The sequence below is a fragment of the Anomalospiza imberbis genome, chromosome 1 (assembly GCF_031753505.1).
Source record: "Anomalospiza imberbis isolate Cuckoo-Finch-1a 21T00152 chromosome 1, ASM3175350v1, whole genome shotgun sequence".
NCBI lineage: Eukaryota > Metazoa > Chordata > Aves > Passeriformes > Viduidae > Anomalospiza > Anomalospiza imberbis.
Genome location: NC_089681.1, coordinates 107,370,585 through 107,388,333, shown reverse-complemented (window position 1 = coordinate 107,388,333; position 17,749 = coordinate 107,370,585). Strand labels below are relative to the sequence as shown.

Here is a 17,749-nt window from a genome sequence, read left to right as displayed (position 1 = left end):
TAGAGAAAATGAGGCCGTTATCTGAGTCTTGTATATAAGAGATTATGAGTGTCATCTGTAATGTGTGGTGACTATTTAATGTTCAGTGTCTTCTGCCATAGTGTACTCAATTCTTCTTGTGGATCTTCTTGCAGTTACCAAAATTAACTCTTAATGAAGAAATTCATTATAATATATGAAGATAAGAACTATAGGATTTCATGCAACTTCTGTTTCTCTTTAACAAAGATGTAACAATTTTAGCACAAGTCAATCACTAATAGCTCAGATTTTTTCAGACATATCTTACATCTTGTTTAAAGAAGTTTTTATTTCAGATAAAAAATTGAATTTATTGCAGTGTTGACTAGATTTTTGGCGATTTTTTTTTTAGTGCACAAGAAGGGAAATTACTTTTTAATTTGAATTTTGTTAACTCAGTTTTACCTCTTTTTTCAGTCATATTTGGGGGAAGAGTAGGAATTGGATTATGATTACTTCCTTTTCTTATTACTTTAGAGTAAAAATAATAACTAGAGTCTTTTCAGAAAAAAAAATAACTTGTCCTAGAATCTTGGAGGAGAGTGAGAAACAATAATTTCTGTTCACCAATATGAAATATTGCTCTTGGATTTAATCTTCATTCATTTTAAATCTTAAATTCTGAATTTTAATGACAAACAAACAAACCCCAAAACACATCAGATGGATAATCTACCCAGTATATTTAATGTTAATGACTGTTTTGTTAAACTTCGATTGAGCGGTAAGGCAGCCAAACACAACTTAGTACAAGTGAATATATAATTTACCACACACAAAAGTTAACTCATGGTTTTATTTAATAGAATATAGGATTTAGAGAATTGTAGGACTGCACACATAAATATATTTAGATAATGCGTCATCAAAATTTTCCAATATATTAACCATGCTTTGAGAAAACCATATTGCAGATGCAAACCAATATTAGTATTGATACAGTTTTTTTTTATTGATACCAGTTTTCTGCTGGTTGAGATTAATCATTAAAACTGATAATTTTGAGCAGACTGCCTTGATCATCTACAGCAGATGTACAAATTTTATTTGTATTTTCTTCAAGTTCTGCCTGCAAACAAACAAATGTAAGTTTGGTGTCATGATGATTTGATGTCCCTACCTAGTCCCTAGCTGGAAATATTGTCAGCAGCTTGTGTTATCATACAGTTCATCAATTTTGTGTAGTTAAATACTATCTCATGATGGGTTCACCCTCAGTCTAAAGAGGCAAAGTTGAGGGATGTTAACTGGGTATGTGTAATCTCTGTTAATACCACAATGACAAGGTATTTTTAATGGTATTGATTCTGCAAAGTAGTGGAATTCCAAAGTAGTTCTCAAAGTATATTTCATCACCAAAGCAAGAGTAAATTTGTATAGTTGTATGAAGGAAGTATAAAAAAGGTGAAAATGCTGTCGTTATGTGTTCATCATTTTGTGCAGAATTGCACTTGAATCAACTTGACTACTACTTTCTCAAGATGACATGTTAGAATCTTTGAAACCTACTGATACATTTGTTTCTTAAATACGAAAGTAAAACTCTCTCTGGAATGGCAGGCTAATTAAAGTTCCTGAATAAAATCTATAAAAATGCTCTGAAAGCAGTAAAAAACAGTTAATGAGCAGAGCACTACTTAAAAAAATGGGGAGAAGGTCAAAGTTTGTTTAGTAGATCTTTTTCCTTTGATTTGAAGACTGCATTTCCAGTTTTGATATGATTTTGCTGTACAAAGATGGGAGTTATAAAGCTGTTAAGGTCAGAAGGTGAAGTAAAACAAGGGAAGTTGAGGATAAAAACTCCTTGGTGCTCCAAGGAAGAAAAAATGCTTTACTGCCAAATACTTTTGCATGGGAAAATGATTTCTTACTAGGTCACTTGCACAAGATGAATCAGATTTTCTAATTTCCTTCCACCTCATCTTTATAAATAACATATCTATCTATCTATCTGCACACACGTGTATATGTATAAATGCTTTGCATACAGAAGTTCATGAAATACAAAAAACTAAAATTGTATGTCCAGTTCTTACAGAGTAAGTCACCTGTAAATTTAGAGATCAGAAGACAAAACTTAAATAGTTCTTATCCATTGATATGATATCTACTCAAAGGACATCGTTAGAGGTTTCTTGTTGTTTGTTCTTTTTGTAACCTGATGGTGAGAACTCCCAGATCTTCTGACAGAAACACAGGAACTGCAAGTAGGCATTTGTTTTCCTGGCAGATCTATTTCTGTTGTCCTGAGGGAAATGAAAGAACAGATAGCTGATAACTTGTCACCTTGACTAATTGCTTATTGCATTTTTCTCCATATTGCATATATAATGTTTTCTAATAATTATTTTTTCTTTCCTTCAGTGCTTACTAAATCCCTTGCAAATGGCTCTTTAGCATAAGTGAAGAGTGCATCAGTAGGATGGCATTTGAGATAAAGCTTTTTACCTTTAGCAGTACGTTTTGCTTGACAAAATAAGTGAGTTGATTTATTGATTGTTTTTTTAATTTAGGCAATTACACTTCTAACCGAGCTAATCAGAGAGAACTTCAGAAACAGCAAATTGAAGCAATGCTTTCTACCAGCACTTGGGGAGCTGCTTTACCTCATAGCCAGCAAGGTAAGATCCTTACAAAGCGATCCTTACAAATTTGGCAAATGTGCAAAAATTTCCCATGGAAAACTAGACCAAAAAATCAAATTACTTAGTCATTTGTATAGTCAACAGTTTTTTGTCCTGCCTTCTCTAATACTTATTCTACTTTAAGAAACATGCTAATCCAATAATTTACTCCCTCTGAGGCTTCCAAGTGTAGAATTTTAACTTCATAAAAGGATTTAATCAACCACCATGAACACTGCTGGCCTCCAAATGGCAGATCTAAGTGTTCAAACATCTAAGCTAGAGATGTTGATTAAATAGGATGTATGATGACAGTCTATAATATCAATAAATTAATATATTAGTGTATCTATATGTCTAGTCCATATTAAATCTTATTTGTAGCATGGTTGGATTCCCAGCACAGTGGGAAAGGAAATGAAATTATCTTGACTAATTTCAAATGGACTTGTGTTTATTCCTGATTAAAACTGATTTAAACCTTCAGTCTAGAAATAGTAGATTTGCATTAAAAGTAATCAGAGGTTATTTGTAGAAAAGAAATACTGTCAATATTAAGAATTGGAGTTGACAGATCCTTTAAATTATCACATTTGTTTTTCCTTATTCTAAGAATAAAATATTCTTTTACTTAACAGAAACAAGTGTCTTCAAGCAGAAAAAGTCTAACCTTGGCTTCTCTGAAGCCTTTGTATTATCTGCATCATCTAATAGCTCTGAATGCTGACATGTTAGTTTAACAAGGCAGTTGGTAATGGAGCAAAAGTGGCAAATGAATCATTGCTTTGGCTTTAGTTATGTCTTTCTGCTGAATTTCCAGGTTTTATTTTCTTTATCCTCTAGGTCCTTTGCATGTTCCACAAGATGTAGTGGTTGCCTTGGTTTTTGTAGAATAGCAAGCATTGTCCTATTTTTGTTGGACAATTGCCAAAGTATTTGGCAAATACATACTCACAGAACTTATAATGTGAAATTATGTTCTGAAAAATGCACCCACAATCACAGTTTATATGTTTTAATACTTGCTGGGTTTCCTCAGGAGGAAAGATTTGTACCTGCTATCATCAAACAAATGAACTTAAAACTCTAACTTGAAAATTATATTTGGCAGCATTATTTTGCATGGCTTGATTTTATTTTGAGATTAAACTCTGATAGCTTGAACAATTCTGTTAACACTGGTTGTATAACACCAGAATGATTTGAATGGATTTTTTCCATCTGAAAATGTGACCTGATAAATTTTTCAGTCTGTGTATGAATTTCACAATGTTTGAAGCATTACAACTTGCATATAAGTGGCAACTCTGTCACATTTCAAGGTTGGTTATATATACATACACACACAAATATTAATGGGTTGCATTATGTTATAGCTAAGAAATTAATAGAGTGTAGGAACAAATATTTGGACACGTATGAACTCAAGACACTATGTCTTGGTAAAATTTCAAAAATATCAGTGTGATTTGTATGCTTGGAAATATAAACCATTCTGTTTTTTTTAAGAAAATCAGTTTTCATTTTTCTATTCTATATGTATTTAACTTCAGAATACTGTAGTGTTGTAGGCATTTTTTTGCTTATTAAACTGCTGAACAGTAGGGCTGAATGACCTTGCCAAGATCATATAGCAAGTCAGGGGTAATAGAATAAAAGAAACCAAAAAGTTTATTCCCAACTTATATCTTTAAACAGCAAAGCCTTATGACTTGACTAATAAAGAAAAATAAATCATAACTGCATCTAATTAATTAAGGACTATACACTTGTTTTTTTTTGTTTCCATCCATTTTGTGCTTTCTTTGGCCTGCTTGATTGTTTTATCAAACTGCTAAATATTTTCATTTAAGCTGTAAGTTTTTGAGGGCATGGCTGATTTTATTTATTCATTTATTCCCTCTGGGGTTTTGTGAAGTGTTTCTAGGTCCAGCAACAATTTTTATATGAAATAATGGTAAAGATTATTTCTTTTTCATGTGGACATTTGTTAAATCATAAATTATCAAATAGTCCAAGTTCAGCTGTTTAGGTGCAGGATGATTAATGAAGTAAAATACAAGATCATTGTTTGCACTTCAGTTGCTTAGAAAATACTGGGAAATGTCCAGATAATCATAACGGCCCTGCGCAATCCTAAATTCTGATACTGTGTGTGTACTTGCTTATGAGATCTCATAAGTAAGATCTTACACTCCATCTCTGCATTTTTATTCCAAACAGAAGCCAAGAGCATGTCACAAGTAGCATGAGCAGACTCCAGGGAGCATGTTCTCATACTCTTGAGTGGATTGCCTTGGGGGAAAACTTTGAGGTTCTATGTAATATTTTTATTAATTTTATGTTGTTTGTGTTATTAGGGTGCAGAACCTAAAGTTGAATCAAAATCAACATGGGCTATGAGCAAAAAGTAGGAAGATTCCCCAGTGTTTGGTGATATATTTAAGTTTATTAAGTTTCAAATGCTGTACGTTATGTTATGTAATTAAGAACAGTACTAAGGTTCATACTCATTTTGCCTTTTAAAATTTCTAAATAGAGATTAAACCTTGCAGAAAGTCTTTTATCAGTTTGAAGAATGAAAGAACTATTAATGTTTTAGGATTGCACAATTTCTTAAGGCTTTTTGCTTTATATCCTTTAATATGTATGGTTACAAAAGACCTTGAAAGAATTACTGGTTAAATTAGGTGAATACAAAGGGAAGCAGACCCATGCCAGTTCCACCATAGATTATCATTTTAACTCTGTTTTGACTCCTAGTCTTGTTCTACCTCTTCCAGATAGAAAAGATTCCACTTTTGCCTGTTTGAAAGTAACCTGCCTTTACTTTCTTGAAACTTGGGCTGTGTTTTCTTAAACAAAGTGCCTTGGAAGGCAAATGGTGATTACTTGTCAGCACATTCTTACTCAGAGAAGATGTAGGAGATGGAATGAAGTGGATTTGATGTCCAGCCACTCTTGTTATTACTGTTTATATTTTCCCATATATCCTATTATATCCCCTATATCCTAATACAAACCTAGCAGAAAAAAAGCTTACAAATGGGATATTTAACAGACTCATTTTCTCTATGGCTATATGTGGCAAATAAAGTTTTGTTTTCAATAAAAAAGGAAAATTAATTTTACTAGACAATTCAGTAATAGTCTTCCCTGCTAATGTGCCATGCTTTAATTAAAGGCCTGAAATGCTCATATCATATATGTTGAATTGCACTGTAAGCCACGTAGAAATCAGCAAATTTAGAAAGTATAATTTATTTCTGCATCATTAACCCCTACTTTGCCTATCCTATCCCTTTTATTAAAACCAGTTAATTAGAATGCTAAAAATAATTTGTTAATATAATTAATAGAGTTCAAGAATTGTGTAATTTCTGAAGAAATTACTGTTTGTCATCCTTTGCCTATTGTTTCTCATTATTTCATGGCCCGTCATCTTCACACCATCTAATGCCTACTATTTCTCACTTTCTTTCCCAAAAGAGGCTGTATTTTTCTGTATTTTTTCCTCTTTCTAATAGCTCTGTGTTACTAGCCTGCATATGGAAGTTGTTGCAGTTAAATCTCAGTGATATGCAATTGTCCTCTTTTAAATTTAAAATTTTACAATAGGCTATTGCAGGGACAGAGGGATGTGAAGTTCGCTTGTAATGGAAGAATTAAGCCCTTCTTCAACTAGTAGTGAATTAGCCTAACAGGGTGATTTCAAGGAAATATACAGTAAGATCTTGAAGCAGTGTTCATATATACTGAAGGCTATACCATACAGTAAATTTTCTTAAACACATGGTATCTCTTTGTATGACTGAGAATTTTTTTCAAAAGAAAGTTGACTTTTTTTCTTTTTACCTACCAAAAAAGAATAATTTTGATTTTAAAGACAAGCATTTCTACTCTTGATAGTCAGTTATCTCTCCGAAGTACTCAAAATGGTTGAGAGGAATGAAAGAAAAGACACTTTTTTTTTGTCTGTGTGAATTAGAATGAATTGATGAAATGCAGAAATATTAGGAAAAACACTGTTATGGATTTTGGAGACTACTTAAATAAGCTAATAAAATATCAATCTCTGTGTTGCACATGAAATAGTAACAATGTCCTGAAATTTACTATATTTGATTGCATATGTTAATCTGAAATGTGTATAATACGAACCTTATTAAGAACATGTTACCCATTTTTTATGTGACTGAGATTGTTGTGATTTTTTGATTTAATCAGTTGTGCCATTGGCTTCATTTCAGGAGGAAAAAGGGGAGTACCCCAGGGAATGCTGGGCTGTTCCCTCAGCTGCTTACACTGTGCTAATGAGGTGTCTTCGGGAAGGGGTAAGGCTCTTTCATGGTCCTCAGTAGAATTTCTCCACAGTAATAACCCTTTAGGCATTGTGTGAGGATTGTAGCCTGCAGCATTGCAGTACCTTGTCAACCAAGCATTGCTCTTGAATTTAAATAATCATAAGACCATGACCTAAGAAGGAGATTAATGCAGTGTTGTTCTCTGTACATTCGGCATTTATGTATTGCTGCTTGTGCTGGGGGAAATGGGACAGTAAATATAAATTACTGTTAATAAATGTGAAATTTATTAATGATGTAGGCATCTTTTGAGAAATGTTCTGACAGTTTGTGCTGTCCTCTTGCAATTTAATTTTCATATATCTTTGTAAATCTTTGAGCATGATTTAAGTTTCTTTCTTGAAGTGGATGATACACAGTTTTTAAAAGCTGCATTGTTATCCTACTGAATTGTCAGTATTCTTTTCAGGCAAAAATGTAGTAATTAGGTTTATTCTCATACATATGCTTTACTATGTTCTTCATTGGTTTTGGTGATGGCTTAGCTGTGCTAGAAGAAGGGAAGAAAAATATGCATATAGTTCCATTCCAAAAATGAAAAAGAATTGAGTGGAGGGTTTACATTCACTGTTTGCATGAGACCACTTTATTTTTGCCCAAGGCAAAGCTCAAGGCAGAAAACATGTCAGAGGTTGCTAGAATTTGGAAAGCAAGAGGAAATACCTTTTTTTCTTCCTTTTTGAGCTCTTTATTGCCTACAGATTGTGACTAATAAAGGAAGAGCCTAGATGCATTTTAATATCTTCAAACCTTCACGTGACCAAGAACACAGAACTGAGTTTGTATTGTGGATGATTTCCAGCTCATAATTAGAGTAAGATGTCACTCTGAGGCACAGCAGTGAGATGCTATTTAATTATAAATTTTGTAATGGAAGACCTGCTGTTTCTGAATATACAGTGTGCAGAAACTAAATTAAGACATCCATAAGACACTAATTTATTCCTATAAAATAAAATAATTTCTTAGTCCTGAAACATGTCAAAATTTTCTTAATAACTTATCTTGATACATTTTTTTCTTGAAAAAATGACACAAAATAAAAGTACATTTGCCATGCAATGGTTCAAATTAAATTTAATTAAGCATAAGTTTAAAATTATGTGTAGGCTAGCCAACTACATCTGTGCACTTCTATACTTTCTGTTTGTGAGGATGCTGGTTTTTAATGAAGAGATAAATATTTTTAAAACCTGTTTGAAGCTGTAAAACTATACAAGACTTGAGGATGGAATGGGCCTCTGGAAGTCATCTAATCCAATCTCCTGTTGATAGATCAGGTTGCTAAGGAACATGTCTATTTAAGTCTTGAATGTCTCTAATAGCTATGGTCCCGCAATCTCTGTCAGCAGTGCCTGCACCTCCTTCACAGAAAAAAGTTTTTACTTGTTTATGATTGGAGTTTTCACTCCTGGCCATTGCCTCTTGTCCTGTGGCTATGCAGCTCTGAAAACGTTTGCCACCGGCTTTTCTTTATTACAAGTACATAAGCTTTTCATTCTTATATTAATAATTTTAAAAAATACTTAATTACATAATAAATTAATTGTAATTGTTCTAAGCCCAGTTGTGAGTTAAGTAAATTTTACATCAGGATGTTTTCTGAAGTGTTTATGGGCATATTGTCTCAGTATGTACAAAAATGGCAAACTAACATTTAGTAATAATGTCTGAACTACCTCAGTGCATTATAAATACTCACTTCTAGTTATAATTTCCAATTAAGAAGCTTTATTTGATGTATTTAATAAAAATTCAAGAAAATAAATCTAGTTCATGTCATTCAGTACTATGGTATATATAGTTTTGAGTTTTGTAAGCTAAGTTCACTGTTCTTGAGTTTTGTTATGAACTACTCTGAAGTGTTCTTGGACTTCTGAAGTTTTATAAGATTTGTCATTATCAAAGCAGAATTGCCCTCTAAAACAGAACAGTAGAACAGGAAGAAGTTTGAAATATATGTGTGTCCCTTTTATTTGCCTATAAAGGAACAAAATGTTCAGAAAATTCAGGTAGTGTCATTTCCACATATCTTCTGTGCCTGAAAATCTAACAGTGACAAAAAAAGTGTATGTGTCAGTGAAAAGAGTTTTAGGGTGATAGAAGAAGATTGGGAAAGTCTTTTATCTGTAGGGGAACACAAGTTCAGATTTCCTGCATTTCAGTGTTTTTAACTTGAGATAGAAGCTGATTTTCAACTCAGACAAAGAACAGTTGCTTTCAATTATGTGTCAAAATAAGGGAATTGGTAAACTCATAAATAAGTAGATGATAGGCTTGATTTGACATGTTTAATCTTGGTATAATGTTGTGGTCTGTCAGAATGGATATAGTAAACATTCCAATGTTTATTTGCTAATCTTTTTCAACAGCTAATCTGTTTCCAACAGTGAAACAAAATGCCTGTTCCAGGCATCTGTATTTGTTTAAGTCCAACTTCTAAATGTTTGTGTGCAATCTCTAAGATAGGAAGGTCCTGATTTCTCCCGCAAAAGTGTCTAGCTGTTAGAGTTCCTATGTTAGCCAGTCATGGAAGATACTTTCTGTTTCAGAATGGATATTCCTATTTAATATTGAGTACCTATTAGTAATGTGAAAACCATTTTCCTTTTATGTATTTTGCTTCATTTGTTCAAAACTGCTTAATTTGTTCAAAAAACCCTGTCCGTACATCCAGGGTCGTCCCAGCCCAGGTGCAGAATCTGGGACTTACCCTTAAACTTCATATGGTTGGTGATTGCCCCGACCTCTTAATTTGTTGAGGTCTCTCTGCAGGGCCTCTCTCTCTTCAATGGGGTCAACAGCTGCTCGCAACTTAGTTCCATCAGTAAACCTACTTTAAAAGGATCATAAAATATTTTATCCTAACTTCTAATAAAATGAAGTTATGCTATTTTTGGTAGTATTTTAGTTAGTGTTGTAGATGTCGGCAAACCCAATGGGAAGAATGATGATATCTGACTTATTTCAGAAGGCTGAATGATTTCTTTATTGTAATTATGCTATGATACATTAATATACTATATAAAAGAGGATACTAAAAACTACATGCTACTCTGTCTAACTATGATATCTAACTAACTCACAACTTGTGACCCTGTTCTCGAGTCCAGACACAGGTGGATCCAATTGGCCATCAGGCCCAAACAATCCACCGTGATCCAACCAGGCATTCGCTCTAGGTAAACAATTCTCCAAACACATTCCACGAGAGAAAAACAAGGAGCAGAAATAGAAATTGTTTTCTCTTTCACTTCTCTCTGTGCACCTTTATAAAAATCCTGAGAGAGAGAGAAATGTGCTTGCCACAAGTTAGCATAGAGACTGTAACTTCAGTGCTTCCAAAATGTTTGCTGCACTGTTAAATTTATAACAGTCAGTAAAAATATCCAGTAGATTCAGTTATTTCAAAAACAAGGAAGTAGATTTTTTTATGATGTTGATTCTCACCCCCCTCCCCCCAATTAAAATGTAAAGACTTGATTAAAAGGAGTTTTCTTTCAGTAATTTGCAACTTTTTGTCCTTCTGGCATTTGCATTTTCATTCAGGGCTCTTTTTCATTTAGCATCTCTGAGTTCACTGGAAACAGATATATCTGCAAGTGTTCAACATGACTGAAAATTAGGAGCTCTAAGTGTGCTTTATAAAACTAGTTGAAATCTGAACCTATTGAAAATAAAGTACGTGCTTCTTCTTTTTTACAGTTCTATTCATAGTTTTAGATTTCATTCAGTTCATGATGTGAACAGAGGCTTACTGATATATGAAACTGCTTTAATCATATCTTGAAGATCCATTTCTGTTCACTAAAATAGCTTATGTCCTGGTAACATCACTGGATGACTACTTTAGTTAAGAGGCCAAATATTAGTTTCGATCAGACTTCCCTTGCAGTCAGCTAATTAAGCAGAACATGGTACAAGTCTTGTTGCTTAGATAGTGCTCAGGAACAGATACCAGAGGAGCTGAAATGGAGGGTCGCAGGTGGCAGCATCATTGAGCTTTTAGAGCACAGTGATGATGCCTGACCATTTTCTAGTCAAAGTAGCAGGACAATCTGGAACAAGGCATAACTCATCCCATCAGTGGCTGAAAGGAAATAAAGCACATCTTCAGGACCAGATTTTGCAAAGAAAAGCTGTAATTGCATCTGGAAATCTGTGAACATTAGTAATCCACTATATATTGCTTTGATTGTGATTAATTAATGGGATTATAGTTCATTTATTAAGTGTTTATGCCTGCTTAAATTAGGAGTAGAGTCCCAATTGGCAATCTTAATAATCACTTCATATGTAAGGGAGTGGATATTCAATATCTACTTTTCCTTCTGTAGAAGGAAAAGTTGATATTGAATATATATATATATATAAAACGTATACTTAATGAAGTATAAGTTCTCCCCTTCTGCAAGGCTTTTGTAGTACTGTCTGAATGGTTTCATTATCGTTCACAGTTGTTGGTGGCTCTATTGTAAAGATAATTTTCAGAAATCCTAAGCTTAGTAGGCTAAAATAGAAATCAGTTTAAGAAAGAAATAAATTAGATATTGTGATGAATTATTTGTGAAGCCAGACTATAAGGACAATTTGAATTATAAAAATTATGTTAAAATTAATTCTTGCTGAATTCAAGATGCTATTAAAGATGTTGAAAGGCTTCACTTTTTTTGTAGTTCAAGACTGAGATGAGGTGAGGCAATGCACAGCCAAAATAACACCAGAGATGTATCTTCCAGTTCTGTTAAAGACTCTGATTTTAAGTGAAAATTATTTGGTTAGTACTAGAAATATGAAGGATTCAGAATCTCTTATGGAAATTTAGGACTTTTTGTAATCAATGGGACTTAATAATTTATCTTACGCATTGGTCAAGATTGTCTGCTTAGAAGGGAGTTATGGAACAACTTAATTTGCAAGAAGTCTTTATTCAGAAAAGTCAACAAATCCTAGGATAAAGACAAAGAGGGTTTAATGTAAATTGTTTTTCGTAATGTAACTGAATATTTCATATCTGTCTATTCAGGGCATGTTCTAATGATGAGTGTTGACACAAATTTGTTCATTTATAAAGCACTGATCATGGAACACCTCTAACATAGCAAAAGCTTTTCATTTGTAATGACTACATTTAATTTGGGGTGATTATTTGTAGATGAAAGGTTTTGTATTAAATTGTCTTTGCAATAGAAGAGAAAGTTGGGGACGTAGGATCTGTCAATGTAACTTTGTCATCAGGTGAGGTTTCTTGAATACTTACTTTTGCAATTATCAAAAAGAATTAAGAAACCACACCAAGACAATATACATTGAATAAAATGTGGACATAGGCAGTAATTTACAAAGAAATTAGAAACATTTGCAAATGTGCTTTCCTCCTTCTCCTTCCTATAGGAAGAGCGGGTAGTGAACCATATAGCAGCAAAGATAATTGAAAATGTTTGTACTACTCGTTCATGCCATGCACAAGGATTTATTACAGGAGAAATTGGACCTGTCTTGTGGTACCTTTTCACACATTCTACAGGAGATTCTTTGAAGATAACTCCAATTTCGGTAAGGAATTTCATTGAAAAGCCTTCCTAACTGGAACTGAAATATACATGAGCATGTTTGCTGTATGTCTGTGGTTTTTATATTTCAGACTATATTAAAATGTATTTGAAAAATTTCTGAAATTGAAAAATGCATTTATTACAGTTCAGTGGTTATGAATAGTTCTTGTGATTCATCATTTTCCAGAACATATATTTCCTTATGCTGGTAATAATGAGTTATGTTTAAAAAGTTTAACTTTCCAAATAATCTATTTGGAAAGTTTCAGTTTGCAAAACTGAAATTTATCTTTTTCGATGATGTTTCAAATGAGAATTGTTTATTCTCTTTATCAAAGACTTGTTTAGAAGACTTAGTTGAATGAATCAAATTTCTTTTTATAAAATTGTTAGGGCCTAGTCTTTGCCTGGAATTTTTAAGGGAATATAGAATGATAACAAGGCAAATACCACGCAGGCAGAAGGTTTGAAACAAAAGGATTTATGAGGTAGAAAATACTTAGCAGGACTGTGAGTTTAACCATATCTCTTGGACTTTTTACAAGAACATGTAGTGACTGGATATGGGGGGATGGATTCAAACCAAAAGAAAATAGATTTAGATTAGATATTGGGGGAAAATTCTTTATTGTGAGGATGGTGAGGCATTGGTACAGGTTCCCCAGAAAAGGTGTGGCTGCCCCATTCCCTGGCAGTGTTCACAGCCAGATTGGATGGAGCTCTTGCTTTCCAAATGGAAAATGGTAGTGTCACAGCTGCATCAGTATGCACGTAGACACATCTAGCATAAAGGCAATAAAAGAGAACAAAATAAAATTTCATTTGAAGTGTGGATGAAGAGGTAAGTGGTATAATAAATTTTTAATTTTTAAAAATATGTCTATTTTTTGATTTTTTTATCTTAGTGTATATTTGTGGCAGAGTCTTGCCTGCAATATAAACAGCTCAAATATTGGGAAAATGTCTTGACATTTTAGAACAGGAAACCTATTTAGTAAAATAAAAACCTTTGCTCTGTAGCATCTAAAATTCTTGGCAAAAACATTCTTAGAACTTTCATGGGCACAGAATAATCTGTCTCTAAATATGTAAAGTATATGTGTGAGTCTGGCTATTAGGCTACTTTTTTTATGAAGGGTCTTTTTGAAAATTCACCCATTTGATCTGTGAATTTTATGCTTGGATCACAACTGCATGTATGGGAAAAGACTGGAGATAAGAGTTATGACTTTACTTACAGAGTTTTTAAAGTAGCCTGCTCGATCCTCTCTCCTATCACTACTTTTACTGTAAGGGTACCATGTACTTTCTAAGGGCATCATGTACTTTCTATTCTTGCCAATCATTAGACTGGGCAGTTGTTACTTGTTTGCTACTAGGTCATAGTATTTTATTTTTTTTAAATATCTTTCAACTCATGCTGAAAGTTCCCTCTTGTTTCTCTGCTATCTGCTTGGAGAACTTTGCTTCATCATTTACCATTCCCTTGATTCCTACAGCAGACTCCTAGACCCTGCTCCATTTGTAGGGGCCAGTTGGCCAGTTATGCCTGCCTTGTGTACCACAGCAAACAGCATATTCTGGAAAACATGTCTGTCTCAATGGCATTCAGACACTGAGCTAAAAGAGATCACAGGAGGAACTATTGGTGGGCCTTTTCTTTTTTTTTTTCATTTTCCCCTCCTGAAAAGTCAATTTCTTCTTGGACAATACAGTATGCTTGAGGTGGGCAGAGCTTTTTTCCCTGCTCAGTAATATGCAGACATTACATATCTAATTGTCAAGAATAAACTTGTCATCGGTGGAGATTCACTATGGCTTTCTGTAGCAGCGGGCTCAGAGGTTACTGTCATCAATGCCATATGGTTTGCTCACCTTGCCCTTGGATGAGTGTCAAGAGACTATGAGAGGAGTGGGTTGTTGTTTGTCCCTCTGTACCCTCTGCTTCTTTTGAGAACCCAGGTCACTGGATCCTTCCAAGGCTGTAAAGTACAGGTGAATCACTAAGAAGCCTTTTCTTTGTCATAGTATTTGTGCTATGGGTATCTAGCCTCTTCTAAGTACTGCTGATGAGAAAATTTTCTTGATGGAAAAACTGGGAGGTTGTAAAAAATGTGTAAGAGGAAGCTAAAACCTGAAAAGCTTGTTGTAGCCTAGTTTGCTCCCTTTTCCCCCCCCCTTTTTTTATTCCTCTTTGTGTCCCTTGATAGCTACCACCATGTACTAGTCAGTGAGGCTTTATTAATTGCTCAGTGCAGTTGGAGAGTGCTGGTGTTTGTGTAATCTCTTCCAAGTGCGTAGACTGAAAGCACCACAGATTGTGAGTTCCTCAGTTCCTCTGCCTCTTGTTCCTGTAGGTGTGATACAGCAGCTTGATCTTTATGGGTTTCTTGTTCAGCTAGGCCTTTTAAGTGCAGTGAGTTTTACTGCAATATTTATACTCCAAAGTTGAATCATTTGGACCAGTCATGGGTTGATACTGGGACTTGGAATGACATTGGTTTTGCCAAGCTCTTACATCCTGATACTTTTTCTTGTGTTTGAAATCTTTGTATTATAAAACTAACTAGTCTTCAGAAGCTACTCTAGAAGTCTTCTTGCAGATGACATCTTTTAGGATGAAGCAGTGTGTTTTAGGAGGTCATAATAGCTGCAATTACCGGAATTTCCTAGAGAAACTCAGCTGATTTGCAGGATATCCTTTCAATAGCAATTGACAATCTAAGTAAGAAAGATGTTTTTTATCATTCTGTTACCTTTTCTTTCTCAAAGTTGCTTAGCAATGTGTGCTTGGATGTTGAGGCCAGCATTTTAAAAAGACAACCAAGTTGAGTGTGCACACTGACATCTGCTAAGATAAAAATTTCTTCAAAATTTTTTGCATATCTGTGGTATAAATGTACATCTGGACAATAGAAACAAACCCATAACTGTTCCCAACTACTGTTTGTGTCCTGTGAAGGCAATAGGCTTACTGAAGATCATACTTTTCCCTTGTGTACTTACTGAAGTTTCAGTCATGCTGGAGGTAGGGCTTGTTCCAAATTCACATATTGGAGAGCTCTGAATGAAAGCAGCTGTGAGGAGCGTTGCAAGAGTAAGACACGTTTACTGTTTGTTATCCTTGGTGAAACTGCTTTCTTCTAATTTTTCTGGTCTTCATGGAAATTATTGCTATCCGTGTAGCTGAATCCATCTCCTTTTTTCAGTCAGATCATTTTACACAAGTGTTCTTGGGTCTGAATGGGCTCCTGGATTTTTCCCACTCTTGTGGGAATTGTTTCCTTTATCAGAAGACTGAAGTTTGATACTTTTATATGAAGTGAATTGAACAAGGAAGCTTCTAAAGTAGGATGCACTAAAGTGATACTTTAATGCTTTTGCTGCTTTGTAGTGAAATGCTAAAGTAAGAAGTAGGTAAACTTATTACTCAATGCCTGATATAAATCAAGGTTATGTATTAATGCTGCATTTAGATATATAATCGTCATCTGATAACAATCAATTGATATTGAAATCTAGTGCAGGAAGATATTTTCCCAGCTGAAGTTTATTTTAGTGGTATGCTAATTTAAAAAATAAAATACTAATGTATTCTCCAGTTATAGTGTACTGTATAATTTCTACATTCATTAAATTGTTGCTACAGATATATAGGCATTTTTATCCTGCATGATCAAAAAATTGACATCATCAGTGTCCTATTTAATTTTATTATGCAGTCATTCCTGCCTTATTTGAATGTATCCTGAAGAATTTGTTCTTAACTGACATCTATATTGAATGTAAAAATACATTTCTGTTAAGAAATACATCTGTCATATCTTTACTTAGTTAGGAGTCTGTCTGCAAAGTGTATCAGCAGTAAAGGACTATGGAATTCTACTTATGATTATTTCAATCAATAATAAAAATATATCAAGAAAATTCTCTCTTTAGTCTCTGGAGTCAAGAAATGACACTTTACTTTGTCCTGCCTATCAGAGGTGGCAAATGGGGATTGTGTCTCAGTATTTTTTTCTCACTTTGGAGTCCAACATGCCTCAGGTAAATATCACAGATTTTGCCTGTAGGAAAGTTGTGTCTTTTTATCATTTTGCTAGACTCAGAAAAAAAAAATCTGTAAGATGTCACAGTGATATTCTGACAAGCTCAGCAGCAAGAAGAATATTTCTTTCCAGTACACTGAAAGTTTTTTTTAATTTAAAAAAAAAATGACTTAAAATTAAAAAAAGACTTTAAATGACTTTAAAATTCTCTCAAATTTTAAAAGACTAGGAGATAAGATATCTCCTATTCTAGGAGATAACTTTTTCTGATGGAAGAGAAGTAACAAAACATAAGCCACTTAAATGGAAACTAATTTGAGAAAGCTCACACAGTCTTTTTGGGGATTTGGTTTCTTTTGTTATTTTCTTAAGTAATTGGTATTGAATAGTTTCCTTCAGAGACTTGTGTATTGCAGATACTTTAGTGCATTCATTCTCAGTCTTGAGAGTCATGGAAGATATCCTGAAAGGGTGAATGTTACCCAGTCACATGTAGCCTGTAGGACTAGAAGGATGTGGCAGAGATGTTCATAGAAACCTGGAGTATCTCAAGTTGGAAGTGACCAATAAGAATCATGAGGCAAAGGTTGGAGCTGCTGAGAAAAAAGGTGCTGGTTAAGGCTGTGCAGAGAGCAGGGGTGGAGAAGCCAGTTCCAGCAGAGGTTCTGCTGAAGCCTTCCTCTCACTAAGAACATTTCATGTTTCAAGAACTGCTGCCTGGAGATGAAGGTGTGAGCTCTACTCTTACATCTGTCATCATCCATTTCCAGTTCCTGCTCCACCAGCTTTTGACCTATCTCTATCTGTTTTCTCCCACGATGGGATCTACTGAATTGATTTAAAGTGCTTTGTACTCTATCCCACATTTCAATTCTATCTTCTGCTTTTCGGCTGAAGTGTTAGGTTCATTCATACAGCAGCGCATTCTGTGATATACAAACTAATGGGAATTTAAAGCTTCTCCCCTTGGCTATTGGTGGGCTGGAGCTTTTCTGCTACCTCCAAAACTGCAGTATTATACTAGAAGACAGCCTATGATGTCTTTCCTATGAGATTTGCCTGGAAGTAATCGGATGGCCACCTTTGTTTGGCAAGGTATGTAGCGGAGATCTAAGGCAGTGGAAAATCTGCACACA

At 34.2% G+C, this 17,749-nt stretch overlaps 1 protein-coding gene across 1 annotated transcript in view; it reads left to right on the top strand.

Moving 5' to 3' along the window:
- The window catches only part of ULK4 (unc-51 like kinase 4), a 207,277-nt gene that overhangs the window by 30,322 nt on the left and 159,206 nt on the right, over nt 1–17,749 (top strand). Inside the window, exons 16-18 of the mRNA XM_068186673.1 lie at nt 2,535–2,642; nt 6,896–6,979; nt 12,404–12,565. Of these exons, the coding sequence (XP_068042774.1) occupies nt 2,535–2,642; nt 6,896–6,979; nt 12,404–12,565 (354 nt within the window). The remainder of the gene's footprint in view (nt 1–2,534; nt 2,643–6,895; nt 6,980–12,403; nt 12,566–17,749) is intronic.